The 22,205-nt window shown below is 34.8% G+C and overlaps 1 protein-coding gene across 3 annotated transcripts in view; it reads left to right on the forward strand.

The window, feature by feature from the left end:
* NECTIN3 (nectin cell adhesion molecule 3) overlaps positions 1 to 22,205 on the forward strand; it is a 123,004-nt gene that overhangs the window by 23,574 nt on the left and 77,225 nt on the right. For all 3 annotated transcript variants that reach the window (XM_036088798.2, XM_078065833.1, XM_036088797.2), the window contains exon 2: positions 18,374 to 18,715. In XM_036088798.2, the coding sequence (XP_035944691.1) occupies positions 18,374 to 18,715 (342 nt within the window). The remainder of the gene's footprint in view (positions 1 to 18,373; positions 18,716 to 22,205) is intronic.

Consider the following 22,205-nt stretch of genomic DNA (forward strand, 5'->3'; position numbering starts at 1 on the left):
ATTCATGTAAATAAAACATTTTAATTTAAATATTTAGAAAGTATATGGAATGTAGAAACAACATAAATATAATTTTTAAAATTTCTACTAGTCTGTTTTTTGAATGTTATAATTTGCATTAATTTCTGACTTATGTGAGATACTTATTCTGCAGATGCTGATTTACTGCTTTAACATATCAAATTTTGACAGTTATCATATTTCATCAAATGTAAGAGGTCATTGATTAAGAGATACACTGATTTTATAGACCATTAAGAAGAAAACAACCTATGACAGTACTTTCCTATCACCTGGAATTTCTATTTTATGGGTATTGACTTATTTTTATTTATTGGACTTTTATTTCATACTTACCAGTATTCATAGATTTTTAGAAATCATCATAACTTGTGTGCATCCATGAAAAGCAAAGTGTAAGTGGAAAAAATGGTTAAGGTATTTCTAGTCTTCAAATTCAGAGTCCTTCTTTATATTGTTTTTGCCTCTGTGCTGTGAAGAGCTCTTTGATGCAGTCTTTCTTAAAAGATGTGTTTGTAGCATAGGGAATATAGTTAATGGTATTTTGATAACTTTATATGATGACAGCTGGTAACATTTACCGTGGTGAGCATTTTGTAAGGTATACAATTGTCAAATGACTATGTTGTATACCTGAAAGTAATATATTATTGTATGTCAATAATACTTCAAAAAAAAAAAAAAAGATGTGTTGTAGAGTTACAAGACCACCCTTAGATTCAGTAATTCTCTAATATTTCTAGGACTCAGCATATATTTGTACTCAAGGTTATGATTTATTACAGTAAAAGCTCCCACACTAAACAAAAGGTCACAATGCAAAGTCTGGGGAAAATCAGGCACAAGCTTCCAGAGCCCTCTCCCAGTGGAGTTGAACAGCATATACTTAGTTCCCCCAGGAATGACTTGTAACAACATGGGTGAAATGTTGCTAGCCATGGAAGTTCATTAGAGACTCCATGAACAGAATTTTATTGGAGATTGATCATGTAGGCCTAGCACATATCCAAATTCCAGATTCTTAGAAGGAAGAAAGTAGGTGTTTGTTATAAACCTATTGTTTGTACAGAACAATTTAGGCACAGTGAGCCACTATTACCAATTAATGGTGGGAACTTTACTCAGATCTTTTAAGTTACCCACCATTAGCCAAAGGCCATCCTTGCATGAAGGCCTTTTTAAGGATACCAGTTTAGGCTCACTATGTTAACTCTTTATTGCACAGAAGTACATTGTCTCAGATTTTTCTTACAAGCCTCTAATATCCATTCTGCAAGTTTTCATTGTAGTGCTATCCTGATCTTACTAGAAAGATACAGTGGAACATATAATTCTTGCTTTAAAGGTCATAGGTCATAGGGTTGCCAATCATCAGTGATGCCACCAGGAACAATAACCAAGTTTGCATATACATAGGCCACTTGTGACCCAATTTTAGAGGTGGAAAAGATCTGCATCTTGGAGACAGTGGAAAAAAAATGACCTAAAAATGGCTTTTTTTTTTTTAAGATTGCTTGCTATATTGAATGGTATATTAAAGAGCTTAACTAGATTCAAAGGATAGTGAATATTTTCATTGAGATGATTTTTATGGAAATTAGGATGGAAGAGATTATGGTGGGTGGTAGGATTATAGTACAAATCGTGGGAGTCTAGTTTTGTCCATCTTTTGACAATGCAGAAGAAGGGCCAAATCGTCAAACAGTGCTGAAAATGACTCTAGACATATAGTCTGGTAATATTCAGCCCCCTTACTTTTTCCATTTTCTTTCCCCTTCAACAGTTTTACATGTGTAAGATTGGAGCTGCTCTGATAGAAGTTCTAAGCACTGTCCTTTGTAATTTTCCCCCATAAGTCTTTTCTGTTTGCATCTGTATTCTCACTACTCTTATTCTGGGCATTTATATCTCATGCTTAGTTTAGTGCAGTGGCCTCCTATGATAGTTTCCTAGGGCTGCCATAACAAATTATCATAAACTTGGCTTAAAACAAAGATTTATTCTTTTATAGTTGTGGAGAATAGAAGACCATGCTACAAGTGTCTACAGGGCCACATTCCCTCCAGAAAGCTCTAGGGGAGATTCTTTTCCTTCCTTCTCCCAGCTTCTGGTGGTCACAGACATTCCTTGGCTGCATAACTCCAGTCTCTGCCTCAGTTTTAACATGGTCTTTGCCACTCTTTTCCATGTTTGTTACTTATAAGGACAGTTGTCACTGGATTTAGGGCCTACTTGGGTAATCCAGGATGTTGTCATCCTGAGATTTTTAATTATATCTGCAGAGACCCCTTTTCCAAATAAGGTCATAATCAGAGCTTTATACTCCTAATTGCTCTTTCTGTATCTGTGCTTTTTTTTTCCCACTATAACAAGTGAACTTCTGCTAGATGAATTTTAGCTTATTTTTTGGCTTCCTAAATCTTCACTCTATGATGTTACTTCTTTTTTTCCTTGTGCTTGTTTACACTTTCTCTGATTTGGCTTTAAGCTTCTGAAGGGTAAGGAATGTTCCTCCTCCTTGTCCTTCCTCAGCATTAAGCCTGGTCGATACAGGTAGGTGTTAAATAAGTGTTAATGAACAAAATGGATGCACACATAAACTGAATTAAGAATTTGCCTTTCTGGCTTCATCTCTGTTATTTTTTAATTTTTTATTTTTATCAATACCTGGATTTTTCTGGTTTCCCAGACTCTCCTTGCATTTTCTGTTTCTGTGAATCTCTTTATTTTTGTTTTTCTATAGTGCCTTTTCTCTGCTTGGAAAAACTCCCCTTGCCTAAGATCCAGCTTAAATTCCACTATTCTTCCACAAATCTACTGAAATAAAATTAGAATTACTAGTTTATGCTTAGCTAAAAGAAAATTTCACTTTTTCGATGGAGCTTTTCTCACTGTACACATGTCTCTCATTCCTTCTCCCAAGTTACTATACATTGGCACCCTTGACTGGGGTGACTCTCATAAATGTGATATATCCCACTTTGTCTCGGAATGCCTAGGTAACTGTTATTCTGGCATAATTATTAATAATGCTCTTTCACTTCCCGTTCACTGTAAAAAATTTATGTTTTGGCTAGGATAACAAATTATATGGTCACTCTACTCATAATATTCATTGCCTTAGAAGCATTATTTTCTCGTCTAAATTCTTAGCTCTTGGAAATCTTGGGGTATACTATTTTCTACCTGATAGTACCTAGTACTTAATATTCAGTGAATGAAACTCAGTAAATATTTTAACTCTTACTATGTGCCATACCTACTGTATTTTGGTCCATATTAGCTCACTTCCTTTTTCAATCTAGATTTGTCTTATAATATCGAATCCTTTGCCCCAATATTTTTCACTTACACCAGCCTTGTAAAACCTTAACTCTAAATCAGTATAGCTGTACAGATGTTTTATGCTTACCTCTCAGCTACTAGAGGTGCTTGGGGGGCATACAGATTGGTGCCACTATAGAATTAGGCGTTAGCTTTAACTGGATCTAAAACAATTCTAGCAGAGTTTCCTTTGGTGCTGTATGTTTTGAATTTTTTGAAAAAATTTAGTGAAATCTTGTTAATTAGGTGATAATAGTCCCATTTTATAGGTGATAAAACAGGCTGTCAAGTACCCAGGGTCACACTGATAAAAATTTAGACATCTGTGTGTTCTTGAATCTAGGTTAGTCTGGCTCCAAAGTTCTTGCTTTTTCATTCCACCCTTTCATCGTTCACAATTTAAGTCTCATTCTCAGTTCTGAGAAGTACTGTACTACTGAACCATAGGCTCCACTTAATTGTTTAGAGATGTCTCTTAAAACAGTAAATTTGAGATTTCTGGATTATTAATGCATGTTGTATAAATGTGTGTATACATTTTTACTTGGGTCTGGCTGTCCTTATGAGAATTGATAATAGATCAGTGTCTTTGAAGCACCTGTTCTTTACAATGTCTACTTCATCTGAGAGTACATTTCATAGGTCTTCTGTTTTTATGTATCACTTATAAGGTTAAAGTAAATTAAAGGATCAGAAATAAATTCATTAGTATGGTTAAAAAACAATTCTTTTGGTTGAAAAATTGCTTAATGTTATAAATTTTACTGCTGGAATAGCAGTAAAGCTTAAGTTAATATAATTACTATGGTATTTGGGGAAATAAATGTTATTAGGATTAAAACTCATAATTTCATTGGTATTTAAAACTTGCCACAATTTCACAGGTTGCAATGGGATTGAAAGAGCAAATTCTTAGTAATTGTTAGGAAAATCCATTCTCCCAAGAGCATTTCACCTCTAGTAGGAGTAGTACGGACTTAAGAACTATAGCCCCCCCCCCCTTTTATTTTGAAAATCACTGAGCTTTTGAATGTCCCCATTAATAGCCTTTCTAGATATTCTTTCTGTGAAACATTTAGAATTTATTTATAATGTGCTCAGCATGATGGAGTTGGAAAGATTACTTTTTGAAGCCAGAAGGCTTCTGGTCTCTCTTTTGCCACTAGCTATATGGTAAGGGCAAATCACCTCAAATGTCTCTGTAAAATGAGATTAGATTAGATGTTCTCTGAATTCTCTTCCAGATCTAAGATTTTGTGCTTCTGTTCTGAAAATATGAAGAAACTGTGCTTTTAAGCATAAAGTAAACTTAACTAAAGAGAACCTTTATTTATGTTGGTTAAATCAAGATATTTTCTTTATTTGAAATTGAAAGGTGTGATTGAGAATAGATGGTGGAAACAACATTTTAGAGCATTTTGTAAAGGCTGAAATTACTACTTAAAGGTAAGATGATATGATACAATGGGATAAAATTTATAGTTAGTGTTAATATATGGAAATATTGTAGTAGAACGTTTGCCATCTCTTGCATCCGTTATTCCCTGTGTTTGGTTACATGTAAATCATTATAACTCTTTTTGGCTGATTTTTTGTTGAGTTTTATAGAAAACTCAGACCTGTAGTTAGAAGTTTTATTAAACTTCCATTCTAGAACTGTACCTCATGAAACAAATGTTATATAGCTGTACTCGAACTGTAGTCATTGGCCACATGTGGCAATTGAGCTATTCTAGGAATTGTTAAACACTGTGCCAAAGCATAATTAGAAGTTTTAGTTTTAGTTTAGTTCTCTACTGTGTCATTTCTGATTACTGCCCTTTACTCATTTTGGATTCAGCCTTCCCTCTCGTCTTATTTTCTGTATTTTGGCCTAATACTGGATCTTTGATTAACCTGCATTGGTATACCTAGCCTATGAAAATCTTAGTTTTCAAGGCACAGCTTAAATTCCACCTGTTGCAAAGCTTTCCCTGATTCTACTATGGCAGATGGCACTGTCTCTTATTATTTGTATGATCTCGGGTAAGTTTTTTTTTCTTGATGTGTCATATGGGGAAAAAAATTACCTCTCTACCTTACAATGTGCTTTTTTTGTGGGGAGGGATAGGGTGTGGGGATCAAATGAAATGGTTAAATGAAAATCTAATAAAATGGTATGTAAAAACTGACAATTTTCAGGAATGTACAACTGTAAGGTGATGAGACATCTTATAAATGTGAAAACTAAGTCTCAGAGAAATTGACTTCCCTACCATCTCACATTATCCACCTCACTTTGCTTAGAACTTTAATTCCTACAATCTTTAGCTACATTGGTTTCTATAACCCTTTGATCCTATTTCCTTTTCTTCTTTTCTTGACGAGCTGAAAGTCTATGTATGGCCTATCATTGAACTGACTTCTTTGTACCATTAGCCCCTTGTTCATCTTTTATCTGTGCTAGCCTGGTAAAACTCTCAACCTAGGTTAAATCTTACATACTATTTGCCTTTTCCATGCCTCCACTCAGGCAGCTGCATGCTGATGGATGTCACCATAATTCAAGAGTGTAACTGCAGGTGATTCTTGGTACTACCCTGAAATCTACGTTTCCCTAGTCAGTGGTTCTTTTTTCTACTCTTAAAAAAATTATTGAGGACTACAGTGAGCTTTTGTTAGTGTGGATCTTATATGCTAGTATTTACTTGATTAAAAATTAAAACTGAGTAATTTTTAAATGCTTTAATTCCTTCAAAAATAATCATTATATGTTAACAAATATTTTTATGAAAATAAGTATTTTCTATTAAAAATAGTGATGAGTGGTATACTTTATTTTGCAAATGTTTTTAACATCTATCTTAGTAACAACTGGATTTTCATACCTGCTTCTGTATTTAACCTGCTGAATATCATATGTTCTGGAATATCCACTGTATACTTATGACAGAAGGGAATGAAAAAGATGGTTACCTAGAACGACTGTGACCTTAGTTTTGATTTTTATTAACCACCTTAAAAGGTCTTGGGGACTCTCAAGAGTCACACTTTGAATACTACTTTGTTCCGTCTACTCTTCCCCCACAGCTGTTTTATACCTTATGTCTTTTTAAGCCTCTAGACATCCTCTCTTATTCTCACATGAAATCCTTGCTTTCTATTTTAAAGAGCAAACACAAGTAGTCAGAAAAGAACTTTCACTACCATACGTACCCATCTGTAAAGGTAGACTGCAAGCTACAACTGAGGTACAATCAATGGCTAACAATATCCCTCAGAGTCCTGTCCCACACTGTGTTTTCTCAAAGATATCACTTTTAACAACTGTGCCTTTTCTTGTCTCATATATTTTCCTTTTCAATCATTTCAGTCAGCATGAAAATATGTTATAATATTTCTCATTAAGAAAAGACTTTCCGTGATGCATAATATCTCTTGAGCTACTGTCTGATCTCTTTGTCTTTATAGTAAAAATCATCTCGAGTTATCTATATACAAAATGTTCTCCCATTCTTCTCCTAGTCTCATTTTTATATAAAACAGTTTTATTAGGTGTAAGTGACATATAATAAGCTGCACTACTTAAGGTTTACAATTTGATAAGTTTTAACAAAGATGTTGCCTGTTAAAACATCACTACAGTGAAGATATTGAATATTATCTATCCCTCCCAAAAGTTTCCTTGTATTGTCTGTAAATCATCCATCCCATCCTTTCCTATCCACCTTCCCCTAAGCAAGCACCTACCTGCTTTTTGTCATTGTAGTTTGCATTTTCTAGAGTTTTATATAAATGGAATTATATTTTATGTACTCTTGCTTTCTTCTTTCAGCATAATTACTTTGAAATTTAACCATATTGTCGCATGTATCAGTTTATTTGCTTTTATTGTGAGTAGTATTTGGTTATATAAGTATTCCTTTTTAAACTTTTTAATAGACTTTACTTTTTAAGAGCAGTTTCAGTTCATAGCAAAATTGAATGGACAGAGAGTTCCCATATGCACTCTAGTCACCCTTCCCCTCAGCAACCCCCATCAGCATCTTCTACCAGAGTGATACATTTGTTGAAATTGATGAACTACTTTGACACTTCATCATCATCATCACCCAAAGGCCATCGTTTACATTAGGGTTCATTCTTAGTATTGTGCATTCCATGGGTTTTGACAATTGCATGACATGGATTCACCATTATAGTATTATGCAGAGTAATTTTACTGCCCTAAAAATTCTTGATATTTTACAGCTGTTCGTTTCCCCCTTCCCTCCAACTCCTGGCAACCACTGATCTTTTTACGGTCTCCATAGTTTAGCCTTTTCCAACATATCACATAATTGGAATCATTCAGTATATGGCCTTTACAGATTGGCTTTTTTTTTTTTTAAAGATTTTATTTATTTTTATTTGAGAGAGAGAGAATGAGAGAGAGCGAGTACATGAGAGGGGGGAGGGTCAGAGGGAGAAGCAGACTCCCTGCCGAGCAGGGAGCCCGATGCGGGACTCGGTCCAGGGACTCCAGGATTATGACCTGAGCCGAAGGCAGTCGCTTAACCAACTGAGCCACCCAGGCGCCCAGATTGGCTTTTTTTTAACTATATACTTTTTAAAGTTCCTCCATGTCTTTTTGTGGCTTGATACCTCATTTCTTTTTAGTGCTGAATAATATTCCATTGTCTGAATGTACCACAGTTTATTCATTCATCCCCTGAAGGACACCTTGGTTGCTTCCAAATTTTGGCAATTCTTAATAAAGCTGCCATAAACATCCATGTGTAGGTTTCTACGTAGAGGTAAGTTTTCTACTTGTTTGGGTAAATACAAAGGAACACAGTTGCTGGTTTGTAGCATAAGAGTATATCTAGTTTTCTAAGAAACTGCCAAACTGTCTTCCATAGTGGCTGTACCATTTTTCATTTCCACCAGTAATGAACGGTAGTTCCTGTTGCTCCATATCTTTGTGAGCATTTGGTATTGGCAGTGTTTGGATTTTAGCCATTTTAATAGGTGTGTGGTGATATCTAATTGTTTTAATTTGCAATTACTTAATAATATGATGTCGAGCATCTTTTCATACGTTTCTTTGCCATTGATACCGCTTCGGTAATGTGTCTGTTAAAGTCTTTGGCTCATTTTTTAATTCGGTTGTTTCTTTTCTTACTGTTGAGTTTTAAAAGTTCTTTATGTATTTTGGATATTAGCCCTTTATTAGGATATTTCTTTTGCAAACATATGTATTCTCCCAGTCTGTGGCCTGTCTTCTCATTCTCTTGATAGTGTTGTTTCCAGAGCAGAAATTTTTATTTTGATGATGTCCAGCTTGTCCATTATTTCTTGGGTCATATCTTTGGCGTCGTGTCTAAGAAATGATCACCATCCCCAACATTATCTGGGTTTCTTCCTGTGTTATCTTCTAGGAATTTTATAGTTTTGCATTTTACATTTACATTTGTGATCCATTTTGAGTTAATTTTTGTGAAGGGTGTAAGGTTGGTCTAGATTCATATTTTTGCATGTGGATGTCCAGTTGTTCCAGCACCATTTCCTGAAAATATTCTCTTTGCTCTATTATATTGCCTTTGCTCCTTTGTTAGAATCTATTGATTATAGTCATCTACTTCTGGGCTCTCTATTCTGTTTTAATTGATCTGTTTGTCTATTCTTTCATCAGTGCCACACTTTCTTGGTTACTATAGCTTTATACTAAGTCTTGAAGTCATGTGGTGATAGTCCTCTGATTTTGTTCTTCTTTTTCAATGTTGTGTGGGCTATTCTGGGTCTTCCATTTCTCCAAGAATTAGTGTGTTGATATCCACAAAGTAACTTGCTGGGATTTTGCCTAGGACTATGTTGAATGTATAGATCAAGTGGGAAGAACTGACATCTTGACAGTATTGAGTCTTCCTATCCATGAACATGGAATATGTTTATGTTTATTTAGTTCTTTGATAACTTTGGTCAGTTTTGTAGTTTTCCTCACATAGATCTTGTACATATTTTGTTAAGATTTATATCCAGGGGTGCCTGGGTGGCTCATTCGTTAAGCGTCTGCCTTCGGCTCAGGTCATGATCCCAGGGTCCTGGGATCTAGCCCCGCATTGGGCTCCCTGCTCCATGGGGAGCCTGCTTCTCCCTCCCCCACTCCCCCTGTTTGTGTTCCCTCTGTCGCTGTGTCTCGCTCTGTCAAATAAATAAATAAAAATCTTAAAAAAAAAAGATATATATCCAGATATTTCATTTTTGGGGTACTAATGTAAATGATACTGTGTTTTTAATTTGAAATTATACTTTTCATCGTTAGCATATAGGAAAATGATTGTATCCTACAGCTTTGCTATAACCGCTTATTAGTTTGAAGAGGGTTTTTGTTTTGGTCATTTCTTCCTGATTTTCTACGTAGACAATCATGTCATTTGTGAACAAAGTTTTATTTCTTCTTTCCTTATCACTATATGTTTCATTTCCCTTTCTTCTTACATTAGCTAGAATTTCTAGTATAATGCTGAAAAGCTACAACGGAGGGGGGCATCCTTGCCTTGTTCCTGATCTTATTGGGAACGCAGCTAGTTTCTCACCATTAGTATAACGTTAACTGTAGGTTTTTAAAAAGTAAGTGTTCTTTTTCAAGTTGAAGATGATCCCCTCTGTTCCTATTTGGGTTTTCCCCTTTGTTGCTGAATAATATTTTATTGTATGGCTGTGCTACAATGTGTTTCTTCATTCACTTGTTAATGGACATTTGGGTTGGTTCCAGTTTTTGGCTGTTAAAAATAAAGTTGCTGTGGGAGCACCTGGGTGGCTCAATTGGTTAAGCATCTGCCTTCAACTTAGGTCATGATCCCAGGGTCCTGGGATTGAGCCCCACATCAGTCTCCCCGCCCAGCGGGGAGTCTGCTTCTCCATTCTCCCTCTACCCCGCTCATGCTCTCTCCTTCCTTCACCCTCTGTCTCAAATAAATAAATAAAATCTTAAAAAATAAAGTTGCTGTGAACATTTGTGTACAGGTCTTTGTATAGACACATGTTTTCCTTTCTAATGAGTGAAGACAGAAGAATGAAATGGGTGAATGATATGGTGCTTGTATATTTAACTTTTAAGAAACTGCTGGTATGTTCCAGTGTGATTATACCATTTTGCAGTTCAACCAGCAATGAAGAGCTCCAGTTCCTCCACATTCTCTCTAACATTTGGTATTTCAGTCTTTTTGATTTTAGCCTCTCTAATGGATGAGTAGTGGTATCTTATTGTGGTCTTAATTTGCATTTCTCTAATGATGTTGAGCACCTATTCATGTACTCTTGGGTGATGTGTCTGTTCAGATCTTTTGCTCATTTTTTTATTGGCTTGTTTTCTTTTTATGAAGTTTTAAGAGGTCTTCATGTATTTTGCATTCGAGTTCTTTATCAGATATAAATCCATTATCAGATATGTTCTGCAAAGTTTTTTTCCCCCATTAAATGGCTTGTCTTAAGAGTGTGTTTTGAAGAGTAGAAAATTTTTTATGAAATCCACCAGTTGTGCTTTTGGGTAACATACCTAAGAAATATTTGCCAACCTAAAGTCACAAAAATTTACATTTGCACGTCCATGTGAATTTTAAGAAAAAAAAACTTGTCAATTTTTTAAAAAACCTGCTTGGATTCAGATTGGGATTGTGTTTAATGAGTAGCTCAATTTAGAAAAAATTAATATTTTAAGAATATTCAGTTCTAAACTATGAGAAAAGTTTATCTTTCCATTTATTTAGGTCTTTAATTTCTCTTAGCAAATTTTGTAGTTTTAACTGTAGGTTTTTTATACCTTTTGTCAAATCTGTCCCCATTTCATCTTTTTTTTCTTTTGATGTTATAACAGCAGTGTTTTAAATTTTTTTCCCCAATTTTTCACTGTTAACACATGGAAATAAAATTGATATTGATCTTAGGTGGTATATAAGAACTACTGTCCTTGCTAAATACCCTTGTTATAGTAGTTTTCTTGTAGAAAATCCATCAGATTTTTCACACAGATGATTGTTTTCTGCAAATACATTTTTTTTCCCCTAATCTAGATGCCTTTTATTTCTTTTTCTTCTTGATTGTACAGTGTTGGATAGAACTCAGGGAGATTTCTTGGCTGTTAGATTCTCTCTCCCTATGTTAAGGCCTTGGAATTCATGCCAGGTGGTAAGCTGAGGCCAATTACTGGGCTTACCTTGTATGTTTACTGTCCCTCAGGATCAATGTTATTTGTTGCCTGTTGATTGTTGTCTTGAAATGGTTGTTTCAAGAAGGAGGGTAAATCCCTTTACTACTCCTTGTCTACAAGCAGAGGTCTCTGTACTATTATAAATCCATTCCAGTCAGGCATTTATCCTCACCACTCACTAAGACAGTTGCTAAATTCATTGGTTACTTACTGGTTCTTCTTTTTTGGCCAGTTGGTAATATTTGGAGTAACTGATCACTCTCTCTTTCAAGGTGCTTGCTTCACTAACAGTGCAGGATTCTTCTTTCTTCCCTGACTAGTCTTTGTCATCTTTTTTTGAATTCTGCTCAACTTCCAAATCTTTAAATGTTTGAATGCACCATGGATGCTTGGTCTGAATGCTGTTATAATACTTTGTAGGTGGTTTCATTCAGTCTCATGACTTTATATACCTTTTATGTGATGATTGGTCTAAATTTATATTTTCAGTCTGTCACTTTCTCCAGAAAGTTATATTCTTATATCTTGTAACAGCGTATTCTTATATAGCCAGCTGCTTATTCAACAGTACGCATTTGGTTGTGAAATAGGCAAGTCCAAAACTACTTCTGAATTCCTGTCTACCTCTAACCCTTAAAAATGTTCCGCTTGCTAGTTCTCATTTTGGTAAATGGCAACTCTTTTCGTTTCACTTGCTCAGGTCAAAAACGTTGGAGTAATTTTGGCTTCTCTATTTCTCTCAGACCCAGTTTTTTTGTTCCACCAGCAATCCTGTTTTGTTTTGCTGTCTTTTTTTGTTGTTGTTTTACAATACAGTGTATCCAGAATCTGACTACTGCTTACCACTACCACTTTGATTATCCTGATTCAAATCCCATCTTCTCTCTCCTGCATCAACAAAAAGCTATGCTAGTGCCCTTAAAAAAGCTACGGTGGTACCCTAAACCAATCACTGTTACCTTCCTTTATTTTCCTCCATAGTTCTTACTATCTGATATCTTTTTATTTTAATTCTTTCTCTCCGATTAGAATGTAAACTGCATAAAGACAGGGGCAGCTGTTCAGTACTATACCCAGTACTTAGAACAGTACCTGGCACAAAAGCGTGTACCTAATTCATACTGATAAATGAATGGTCTTGGGTTTTCTCCATCATTTTTAGTATGTAATCCAGTTTCTTCTTTAGGCTGTAGGACCTCCTGTGATCTCAGAGTTATTTTTTCTAATTAAAACATGACAAGAAGTTAGAGATTCTCTCATATTCTAATAGTATTTGAGTTTGCCATTATAGTTAGTCCTTACATTATATTATTTAATTCACTTGGCTTCACTCTTCTATGCTTATTTCTCTTTTGAGTGTTGTTTGGGGATGTTGTTGAAAAGACTTTTTTATATTTTTAAAGCTCATGTGACTTAAATACTTAAAACAATTCAAATTAATTATTGAATGTGCTAGTGGTAAATCTGATTCATCTAAAGTTTAAGTATGCCGAAATTGTTGAGAATACCTAGACACTGTGATTTTGCTAGTTTCTTGAAAATGTATACTACTTCAGTTGTTGCTTTAAAAATTAGTCTAAATTTGAGGAATCTGAAAGGGTCCATACCTTAGAGATTTTTGGAGGTTTTATTTGTATTTGGACATAGAGTACAGTAAAGTTTGATTTGTAGAATATTTGCATATACCTATTTTGTAGATCGTAACATTTGAAAGATCCTGGGACCTAAAATGTCCAAGATGCCTACCGTTTCCATAGTTTGAAAATGAGATATGGTTAAAAAAATAATAATAAAGTACCAAAAAAGGTAGTATTAAAGATAGATTTGTGATAACTTCTATTACTTTTTGGTTCATTGTTGGTAGTGGGAGAGGTAGGAAAGTGAACTGTTGTCACTTTATACTTGCATTTCAGACACTTCAGTGGGATCTCTAATATGAATGTCAAATCGTTTTGTTTTTGTTTTTAAATAACCCATGGAAGTTATCATACACGAATCATTACATTTTATTTTTCTGTCACAATTCTTTTTGAATATTTCCAAATGATTTGTGTTCTCTGTACGCTCTAAAACCTGACTGACTGTTCAAATATACATGAAAAATCCAGACAGTTTTATTTTCATGGTTCTAGTGTTTTCATGGGAGCTACAAGTAGGAAGAAAACACTCATTTCTCTCTCTTTCTCTCTGAAAGGATAATAAGGTCAATTAATTAGTTAATGGTACAAATGGAATGTTTTTCTTTGGCCTCTAGCGTGTACAGTAGCCAGGAACACCTTCTGACAATGTCAGGTAGGGTCTTGCCAGATATGAAAAGTTCAAGTCTTTGCTGTTCCTTAGCTTCTTTATATTCTAGACTTATATCACTCTTAATGAAGAACTTAACTTCAGGGGCGCATGGGTGGCTCAGTCGTTAAGCGTCTGCTTTCGGCTCAGGTCATGATCCCACTGTCCTGGGATCAAGTCCTGCATCGGGCTCCCTGCTCCGCGGGAAGCCTGCTTCTCCCTCTCCCACTCCCCCTGCTTGTGTTCCTGCTCTCGCTATCTCTCTCTCTCTCTGTCAAATAAATAAATAAAATCTTTAAAAAAAAAAAAAGAACTTCAAATAATTTAGGTCTTTAGAAACAAACATTTGTTTCTCCAGGATACACTTCTGCTCTCCTGTCAAACTCCACTTAATATGGGGAAGTGGGGGGAAGGGGTAGTCTCAGTGTTTGGGAGACCTTGATAAGTGAGGCATTCGAATAGTGACTTTGGTCTAAGAACCACGGTGGAGAATCTGTTTCTCCACAGTTTTAAGATTCCATGGGGGAAAATCTTACTTAGAAGTTGTTTTTAACTTTTGGGTTTTGTCTAGGATTGGAAATGTATTATACACTTGTTTACAGGCAACAGAAACTCACTTTGTCTGACTAAAACACAAAAAGGGAGATACATTATTAGAAGCTCATGGAATCTAAGGGAGAGCCAAATTATCAAAACTTGCTCAGAGCTTTAAGGATTGAAACAACAGAAAATTGTGCCAAAGTTTACTTTTGCAAAAACTACCCAGAATAATTTTGTAGAAAAATTGGAAAGTAAAATTACTCATTATCTCCTAGATATTAAAACAAAAGATGAAAAAGTAAAACCTGATAGTTATGTTAATACTTATGAGTAAAATTAAACACTTACTAAAAAATAGCCATTTGTAGTTTTTTTAATCTACTCAAGCTCTTTACTAGGGGGTCAGTTTTCCTGGTCAAATCTATCAACCCTTTTCTAGGTGGTTTTTCTATCTTTTCTTTTATGCTGAGAGTGGCTTTCCCTATTTAAATATTGTAGAGTGTATTTAAATAATGTAAATATGTTTTTGAGTCATTGGATTCATTTTTTCTTTTTCCTTTCTCCCAATACTCCCCCCTTCAGTAATGGTGGCTCACTAGGCCATACTTCTTACCAGTTGTAAGGAGTTAGGATTTAGCACTATCCCTCCCAGGTTATTTTGATACTTAATGTCTTAGATCAGATTGCTGTAACAAAGCACTATGGACTGGGTGGCTTAAACAACAGATACTTATTTCGCATAGTTTTGGAGGCTGAGCAGTCCAAGATCAAGGTGTGAGCAGATTCAGTTCCTGGTGAGGACCCTCTTCTTGACTTGTAGATAGCCACCTTCTTGCTTTGTCCTCACATGGTAGAAAGAGAGAGAGCTTGTCTTTCTTCCTTTTCTCCTATGAACACTAATGTCACCATAGGGGCTCTACCCTCATGACCTCATAAACCTGATTTACCACACAAGGGCCCCATCTATAGACATTATCACTTTAGAGATTAGGGCTGTAATATAAAAATTTGGGGAAGTGCAAATAGTCCATAACACCTTATCCTATCTCTTTTCCATTTCTACTTGAGGAGGATTTAATTGTTTATTTTTATTTTTAATTTGCTTTTATTATGAACATTACTTATAAATGATTTTGACATCAAAGAGGAACACAAAGTAAAAACTGAAAGTTCTTTCCTTAATCCTCAGTATCGCACTCTCTAACGTTATTTGCCAGAATATACAAAGTTATTGTCAGTATATGTGCAGGCATATGTGCCTGTTCTTTACATTTTGATCTTCAGTCCTTGTGTGTGTGTGTGCATGTGCACGCTTAGTGTGAAGCGGGGATCTATTTCCAAGTATTTAGCTCTTGTCCTTTCAGCATCTTGACTAATTCGCTATTTCCCCACTCATACAAAATACTTTGTTGTATATCAATATTATTTTATGTGTGTGTGTGTGTATATATATATATATATAGGTCAGTTTGTGTACTTTAAATTGTTTTCAGATACTAATAGTAAGCTTTTTATTATTTTTATTTTAGCATTTCCCCTCCCTCCTACTGGGCCATTGTTGTTTTTGAAATATTTCTTAGCTATTGTCACTAGTCTAGTTTCAAGAATTTTTATCAGAGATTTCACTGCAGTTGCTTTGAAATTTGTGTGATATGGGGCGATATGATGTCTAAATAGTATTAAGTTTTCCTACAGGAACATGACATATCTTAAATATATTCAAGTCAGTTGCTCAGGTTTATAGTTCTTTACAACTTTATTCATGGGCATTTGAAATATTAATGTTTTACAAATATTGTCTTCTCTATAATAAATTTGTAAAGGTTATCACGTATCCTAACATGCTGATTATATATTTTGGATATATTTTGCATGTTTTATATGCACCCATATTATTTGTTCTAATAGCCCTTTACTTGGCCTTTTTAGATTTTTCAGGTAATAGGTTTTTCAAATAATAATTCTGTCTGTTCCTTTCTAATGCTTTACCTTCCCTGTTTCTTTCTTTCTTTCTTTCTTTCTTTCTTTCTTTCTTTCTTTTTTTTTTTTTGCCTCATTGCACTGGAATTTCCATTGTCAGTTGAACAGTGATAATGATACTGCACCATTTTGTCTTGATCTTTTTTTAATAGCAATGCCCCCTTTTTCTATTTTAGTGTTGTGGTGATGGCCACTGATTTGAAAATAATCTACTTTATTATTAAGAATCCTTCTTTTCTCAGTTGTTAGAGTTTTCTAAAAAATCAGATAATGAATGCTAAACTTTATAAAATGCCTTTTCAGCATCAAATGAGAAAGTCAATGTGAGCTTTCAGTGTGATAAATAGTTTAAAAATATCCTTACAATCTTGGAATATCCTACTTTGTCATTGTGTCTTTTTCTTTAAACACAAAGCTGGGTATTATTTCGTAATATGTGAAAATTTTAATACTCATAAATTGTCCTTTTCTTTGTATATTTTTGGTTTAGTACTAGGCTTATGATAGCTTGCTAAAATACATTACGTATTTATAAAATGTATATGTCTTGGATTAATTTTAAAAGCTTAGTAATTATCTACGCTTGAAAGCATGATAGAACACAATGGTAAATTTTGAGGACTTGATACTTTTTTGGGACAATGGTTAAAAAAACCTTTTTCTTCCATAACTGTTAAGTATAGTCAGTGTGAATTGTCTATCCTTTTTTGTTTTGTTTTGTTTTTATGATAATTTATTTTTTTATTTTTATTTTTTTATTATGTTATCCTTTTTTGTAATACATCTTCAATCATTTCCTAGATGGTACAGTTTGCTCTCTTGTTTGTTTACTTACTATTTTTTAATTCATTTACAATTTGGATGGCATATTTTGTCTATTTCTTTATATTTTACTTATACATTTATGGTTTTTTTCTCCCAAAAAGGGCTGGTGGAAATAATAATTTGTAAAGTTTTTGTTGTTGTTTAGATCTCCTTGAACATGTTTAAACACATTTTTCTTGGTTATTTTTAAAGTGACACCCTCTACATTTTTGTATTTAAGAATATTAATAAGACATAACTTTAAATTTCAAAGATGATATTTATAAAATGTATTGTTTTTACAGTTTCCATGTTTGAGTGTTTATATTGATTTACTTCTGAATTTGAATATTTATTTTGTCAGGAGACATGTGAGTCATAAACTCTCCAAGGGCTTATATATATGTTCCAATATACTTGTCACTGAGCAGCATCTTGCTTGACTTTAATATTCATAAATATTAGTCTTATTTGTCCTAAAATAATTTAGATTTCGCCCAAGGAAGTCAGTATTACAGGGGAGAAGTTTGATGTCATTTCATTTTAACTTTTGCTTGTGGGATTTTTTTCTTCATCCACGAAATAGGAAAAAAAAAATTGATTCCACATTTACATAAATGTTTTTTAAATTAATGCTTTCTGGTAGTTGGTCTGTCTTAAATGAAGTTTTTTATAGAGATTCTTGATAGAGGAACCCTCCAGAAGATACTTTAGTATTATATTTGGTTTGACAGATCCTTCATGTATTAGTGATCTACTGTGAAGTAATAAATTACCCTAAAGTTCAGTGGCTTTAAAATGACATGCATTTATTATCCCTCTTTGTGTCAGAAATTCATGCATGGCTCAGCTGGTTTCTTTGCCTAAGAGTCTTTCACAAGACTGCAGTCAAGGAGTCATTTAGGGCTGGGATCTCATCTGGAGGCTTGACTGGGGAATGATCTCCTTCCAAGCTTATTCTTGGTCCAATCTAGTGCTTTTTCCACTGCGACACATATTGGCAGGTATTTGATTTATCTGAGAGTCACTCTTTGGGTCTAACATTCAGCCCTGGGAACATCTGCCTCTTTTGAGTCCTTCCTATTATTTAGTCATAAATGTATGTGTGTATGTGAATGTGCATGGACATGCAGGTGAGCACCTATAGAAGGGCTTGTGGGAGGGACAGAGGGAAAGAAGAAGGGAGGGAGAATGATCATATGTTAGTATAACTTTTTTCTATTTTAAGAACTATTTTTTCCCCCATAGGTGCCTTAGCTGGGCCAATTATTGTGGAGCCACATGTCACAGCAGTATGGGGAAAGAATGTTTCATTGAAGTGTTTAATTGAAGTAAATGAAACTATAACACAAATTTCATGGGAGAAGATCCATGGCAAAAGTTCACAGACTGTTGCAGTTCATCATCCTCAGTATGGATTCTCTGTTCAAGGAGAGTATCAGGGAAGAGTCTTATTTAAAAACTATTCACTTAATGATGCGACAATTACTCTACATAACATAGGATTCTCTGATTCTGGAAAATACATATGCAAAGCTGTTACATTCCCGCTTGGAAATGCTCAGTCCTCTACAACTGTAACTGTATTAGGTAGGTATGCTTGAATTGTATATTTTGGTGGTAGTGGCAAGGATTATAGTAAAAGTTTTTTCAGGATTTTAAAGTAATTGTATATATATAAATCTAGATTTGAAATAATTCAAATGTGATTTTTCAAGTTTTGTCTTAAAATTCTGTGATTCTCGGCTGTCTCAATTTAAACAAAATTTTGTATCTACCTGCCTATCTATATAATGCTATGTGGTTCTTAGTTATTTTACTTTTTTCATGAAATATTGTTTTTTATTTATAATACTAAGTGCTCAGTGTTTTTGACATTTTCAGTATTCTTTCTCAAAATTTCAAACCTTAAATTTCCTTTTTAAATAACCTTTTCCATTTATTTAAATGACTTGTTTTAGAGCCATTGATAAACTTCATGTTTGTTTCTGAAATGAAATTTTATTTCTGCTACTGTGCATTTCATAGCTGTTTAAATCTTGGGCCATTGCTCATAATGAACAATCTGCTTTTTCCTATCTGATAACGGTTAGAATTTATGGTGGAATTTAAAATGAGCTTATCAGCATTAAGATAGCCACTTGCAGTGAAAGGTATACCAATTTGGAAATACTGGCTTGTACTTTTAGAATAATAGAGTAAAGATTAATAGCAACCTTAGCCATTTCCACTCACAGTAGGACTCCTTTAATGGGCAGTCTGCTCTGCATCTACCTGTTTGTCTGTTGGGGACTTGGTTGGATCTGCTGATAGCTCCCCTCCCCAACCCTCCTTCACTCTCCTCCTGGGTGTTACACTCTAGTAAAAAGCCCTTTGTGCTCCTCACTTGGTCTTAGTTTCTGCTTCCCGAGCAGCGAACAAGTTCACAGCCCCTAAGATTTAAAGGCATCATTTCAGGGTCTCTGACATGCAGGAGAGCCGTTTCGTCCAGCTCTGTCAGATATTTTTTCATGTTGAAAGCTACTATTTAAAAATAGAAATAAAATTAAATATTTGAGGACTTCATATGTTTATGACACTGCCCAAACAGCTGTGGGAAAATATAACTCATGTTTATGAAATTGATACTTTTGAGAAACATTTTGATTAGAAGGCAAGGCATAAAATAAATATCTGAAAAATCAAGTGCAGGCCATCAGGGTAAAAAAGGTCACAAAAGAAGTTCATTGGCTAGAAAATAATAGTTTGTGTGTGGAAGAGGGAACGCATGGGAATAAAGGCTTTTTTTGCCATAAATTTTAGTAATTCCCCCTAAATTAATACAGTACTCAGTGGTTTAAAACTTAAGACTGTTTATAGTACAAGACTACTCATGATTTTACCCATGCCTACGTCTCTAGCTTCATCTATTTCATTTCTTGCTCCACTTTTCCTAGTAACACAAATTTAATAATCATGATGAACTATTTGCAGTTCTGGTAATACCTGTTTATGTTTTACATGTGTTTTTCTTTCTTCTTGGATTGCTTTCTTTTTCTTCCTGTCTCTCTTCCTACATTCTTGTATTTAACTGCTATTTATCAAACCACAGCCTTTTAGAAGCCATTGTTGAAATATATACCCACTTGCAGTTTGATGTTTGTTTGTTTTTTTTCTTTTTTGGCTCTTTTGCCATTGTATCTTGAACTTAGCTATTGCTGCAGTTACCATACTGTTTGTTATGTGTTTTCTCCATTATAAACACGTGGTGGACTGCAACTCTGTACTTCAAAATTTAACTGTATCTCTCTCAGGCCTACAAGAGTTCTTAGTATATAGCAGTCATACACCATTTAAGTGTTATTTAAGTAGGGTGTAGGAATGGATTGGTGAAACTTAGTAGTCTACAAAAGTCCTTGAATTTTGGGTAGGTTTGGGGTAAGCAAAAGGGAAATAAGTATAGGGAGAATAAATGAGCCAGTGCAGGGAGGCAGAAAACAACATACATTAGGGCAGAGTTCTTTTTAGCGTCAGCATTGTTGACATTTTGGGCTGGAATTCTTTGTTGTAGTGAGCTGTCATGTCCATTGTAGACTGTTTGGTAGCATCCGTGACCTCTACCCACCAGATGCTAGTAGCAGTTATGACAGCTTAGAATGTCTCCAGACATTGCCAAGTGTCCTCTGGAAGAGGAGGGGAGAGATCGCTCATTGTTGAGAACCCTCATTAGTGGAACCACTGAATAATTTGTTGATTGTTCAGAGGATTTATATAAAGTACCAGAATTGAAGTCTAGAAAGGTTGAGTAGGACTGCATTAAAGTAACTTGAATGTTATGATGGGGAATTTGAGCTTTGTATTACTAAGAAATGCCAAGTTGGTGTAAGGTGTTGTACTTCTCGCCTCCCTTCTTTTACCCTCAGACTCTTGCTATGTAAAGTGTGGTTGCTGAACCAGCAGCATTGGCAGCACTTGGGAGTTTGTTAGAAATACAGAATGTCAGGCCCCTCCCAAACTTACTGAATGATAAGTCTACATTTTAGCAGGATTTCTAAGTGATTTGTATGCAGAATAAAGTTTGAGAAACACTGCTTTGATCACCTTCTCACCTTGCTTGGAGGGATATTTAAGTCATAGTAGATGAGATTCAGGGAGTAATGTGATAAAAGTTGTGATTTATGAAGATTAGTCTGGTGTTTTTGATGGATTGAAACGAAGTCCTAAAATCATAATCCCTCAGTCATGTGGCCATGAAAGCTTGAAATTAATTTTCTGATTTCCACCACTTGAGGGAAGAAGGGAGCTATTACAAAGGAATAGCTGTCAAGACTTCATAACTGATTGGATACAAGAAACAAAGGAGGTTTGAACATAAACAGGTTTTGAACCTTGGTGATTGAGTAAATTGTGTTATTAATTCCAATGGGCGTGTCTGAATGAAAACCAGGTGTTGGGATTGGGAGGCTAAGATTGGGAGGCATTTGCTTTATTGAGTTTGAGGATATATAGGCAAACAACACCAGGCAGGTGGTTAGAAACTGTGGAGTCAGGCCTTGTATCAAAATTGAAGAAAATTAGGGATCATGTAGATAGTAGTGTGTATCAGATAAAAATTTCTAAGGGAGATGCAAACAGTAATTGAAGGCCCAGAACCCAGTATTTATTAGGGCAAAGGTTAGAAGAAATAGAGATGAAGAGCTCAACGAGAGCTTTGAGAAAAACTCAGGCAAAATAATACTACTTGGAACAGGAGAAGATAAAAGTTTTAAGATTATTCTAGCAGTTTTTTTCCCACAGTGAGTATTAAGCCCTATAGAACATGATTTGAATAACCATTTTTTCAGTTTTCCTAAGAATGGTGCACAGCTTGTATTCTAAATGTACAGCCCAGATGACAATTCATTACTTAGAACAGGTACCTTAAGGCATTAGTACTTAATTCTTTTGGAACTGAATGTGAAGAACTGTGTCAAAGTTTGAATTTCTACCAAATTAGAAAAAGAGAATGGCAAACAAAAATATTAAGCCTGTAGATTACATGGTAACATTAGAGTTTCAGTGGAGTGGTATTAATAGAAACCAAATTAAGGGAATGTGATAT

The sequence above is a fragment of the Halichoerus grypus genome, chromosome 1, assembly GCF_964656455.1.
Source record: "Halichoerus grypus chromosome 1, mHalGry1.hap1.1, whole genome shotgun sequence".
Taxonomy (NCBI): Eukaryota; Metazoa; Chordata; class Mammalia; order Carnivora; family Phocidae; genus Halichoerus; species Halichoerus grypus.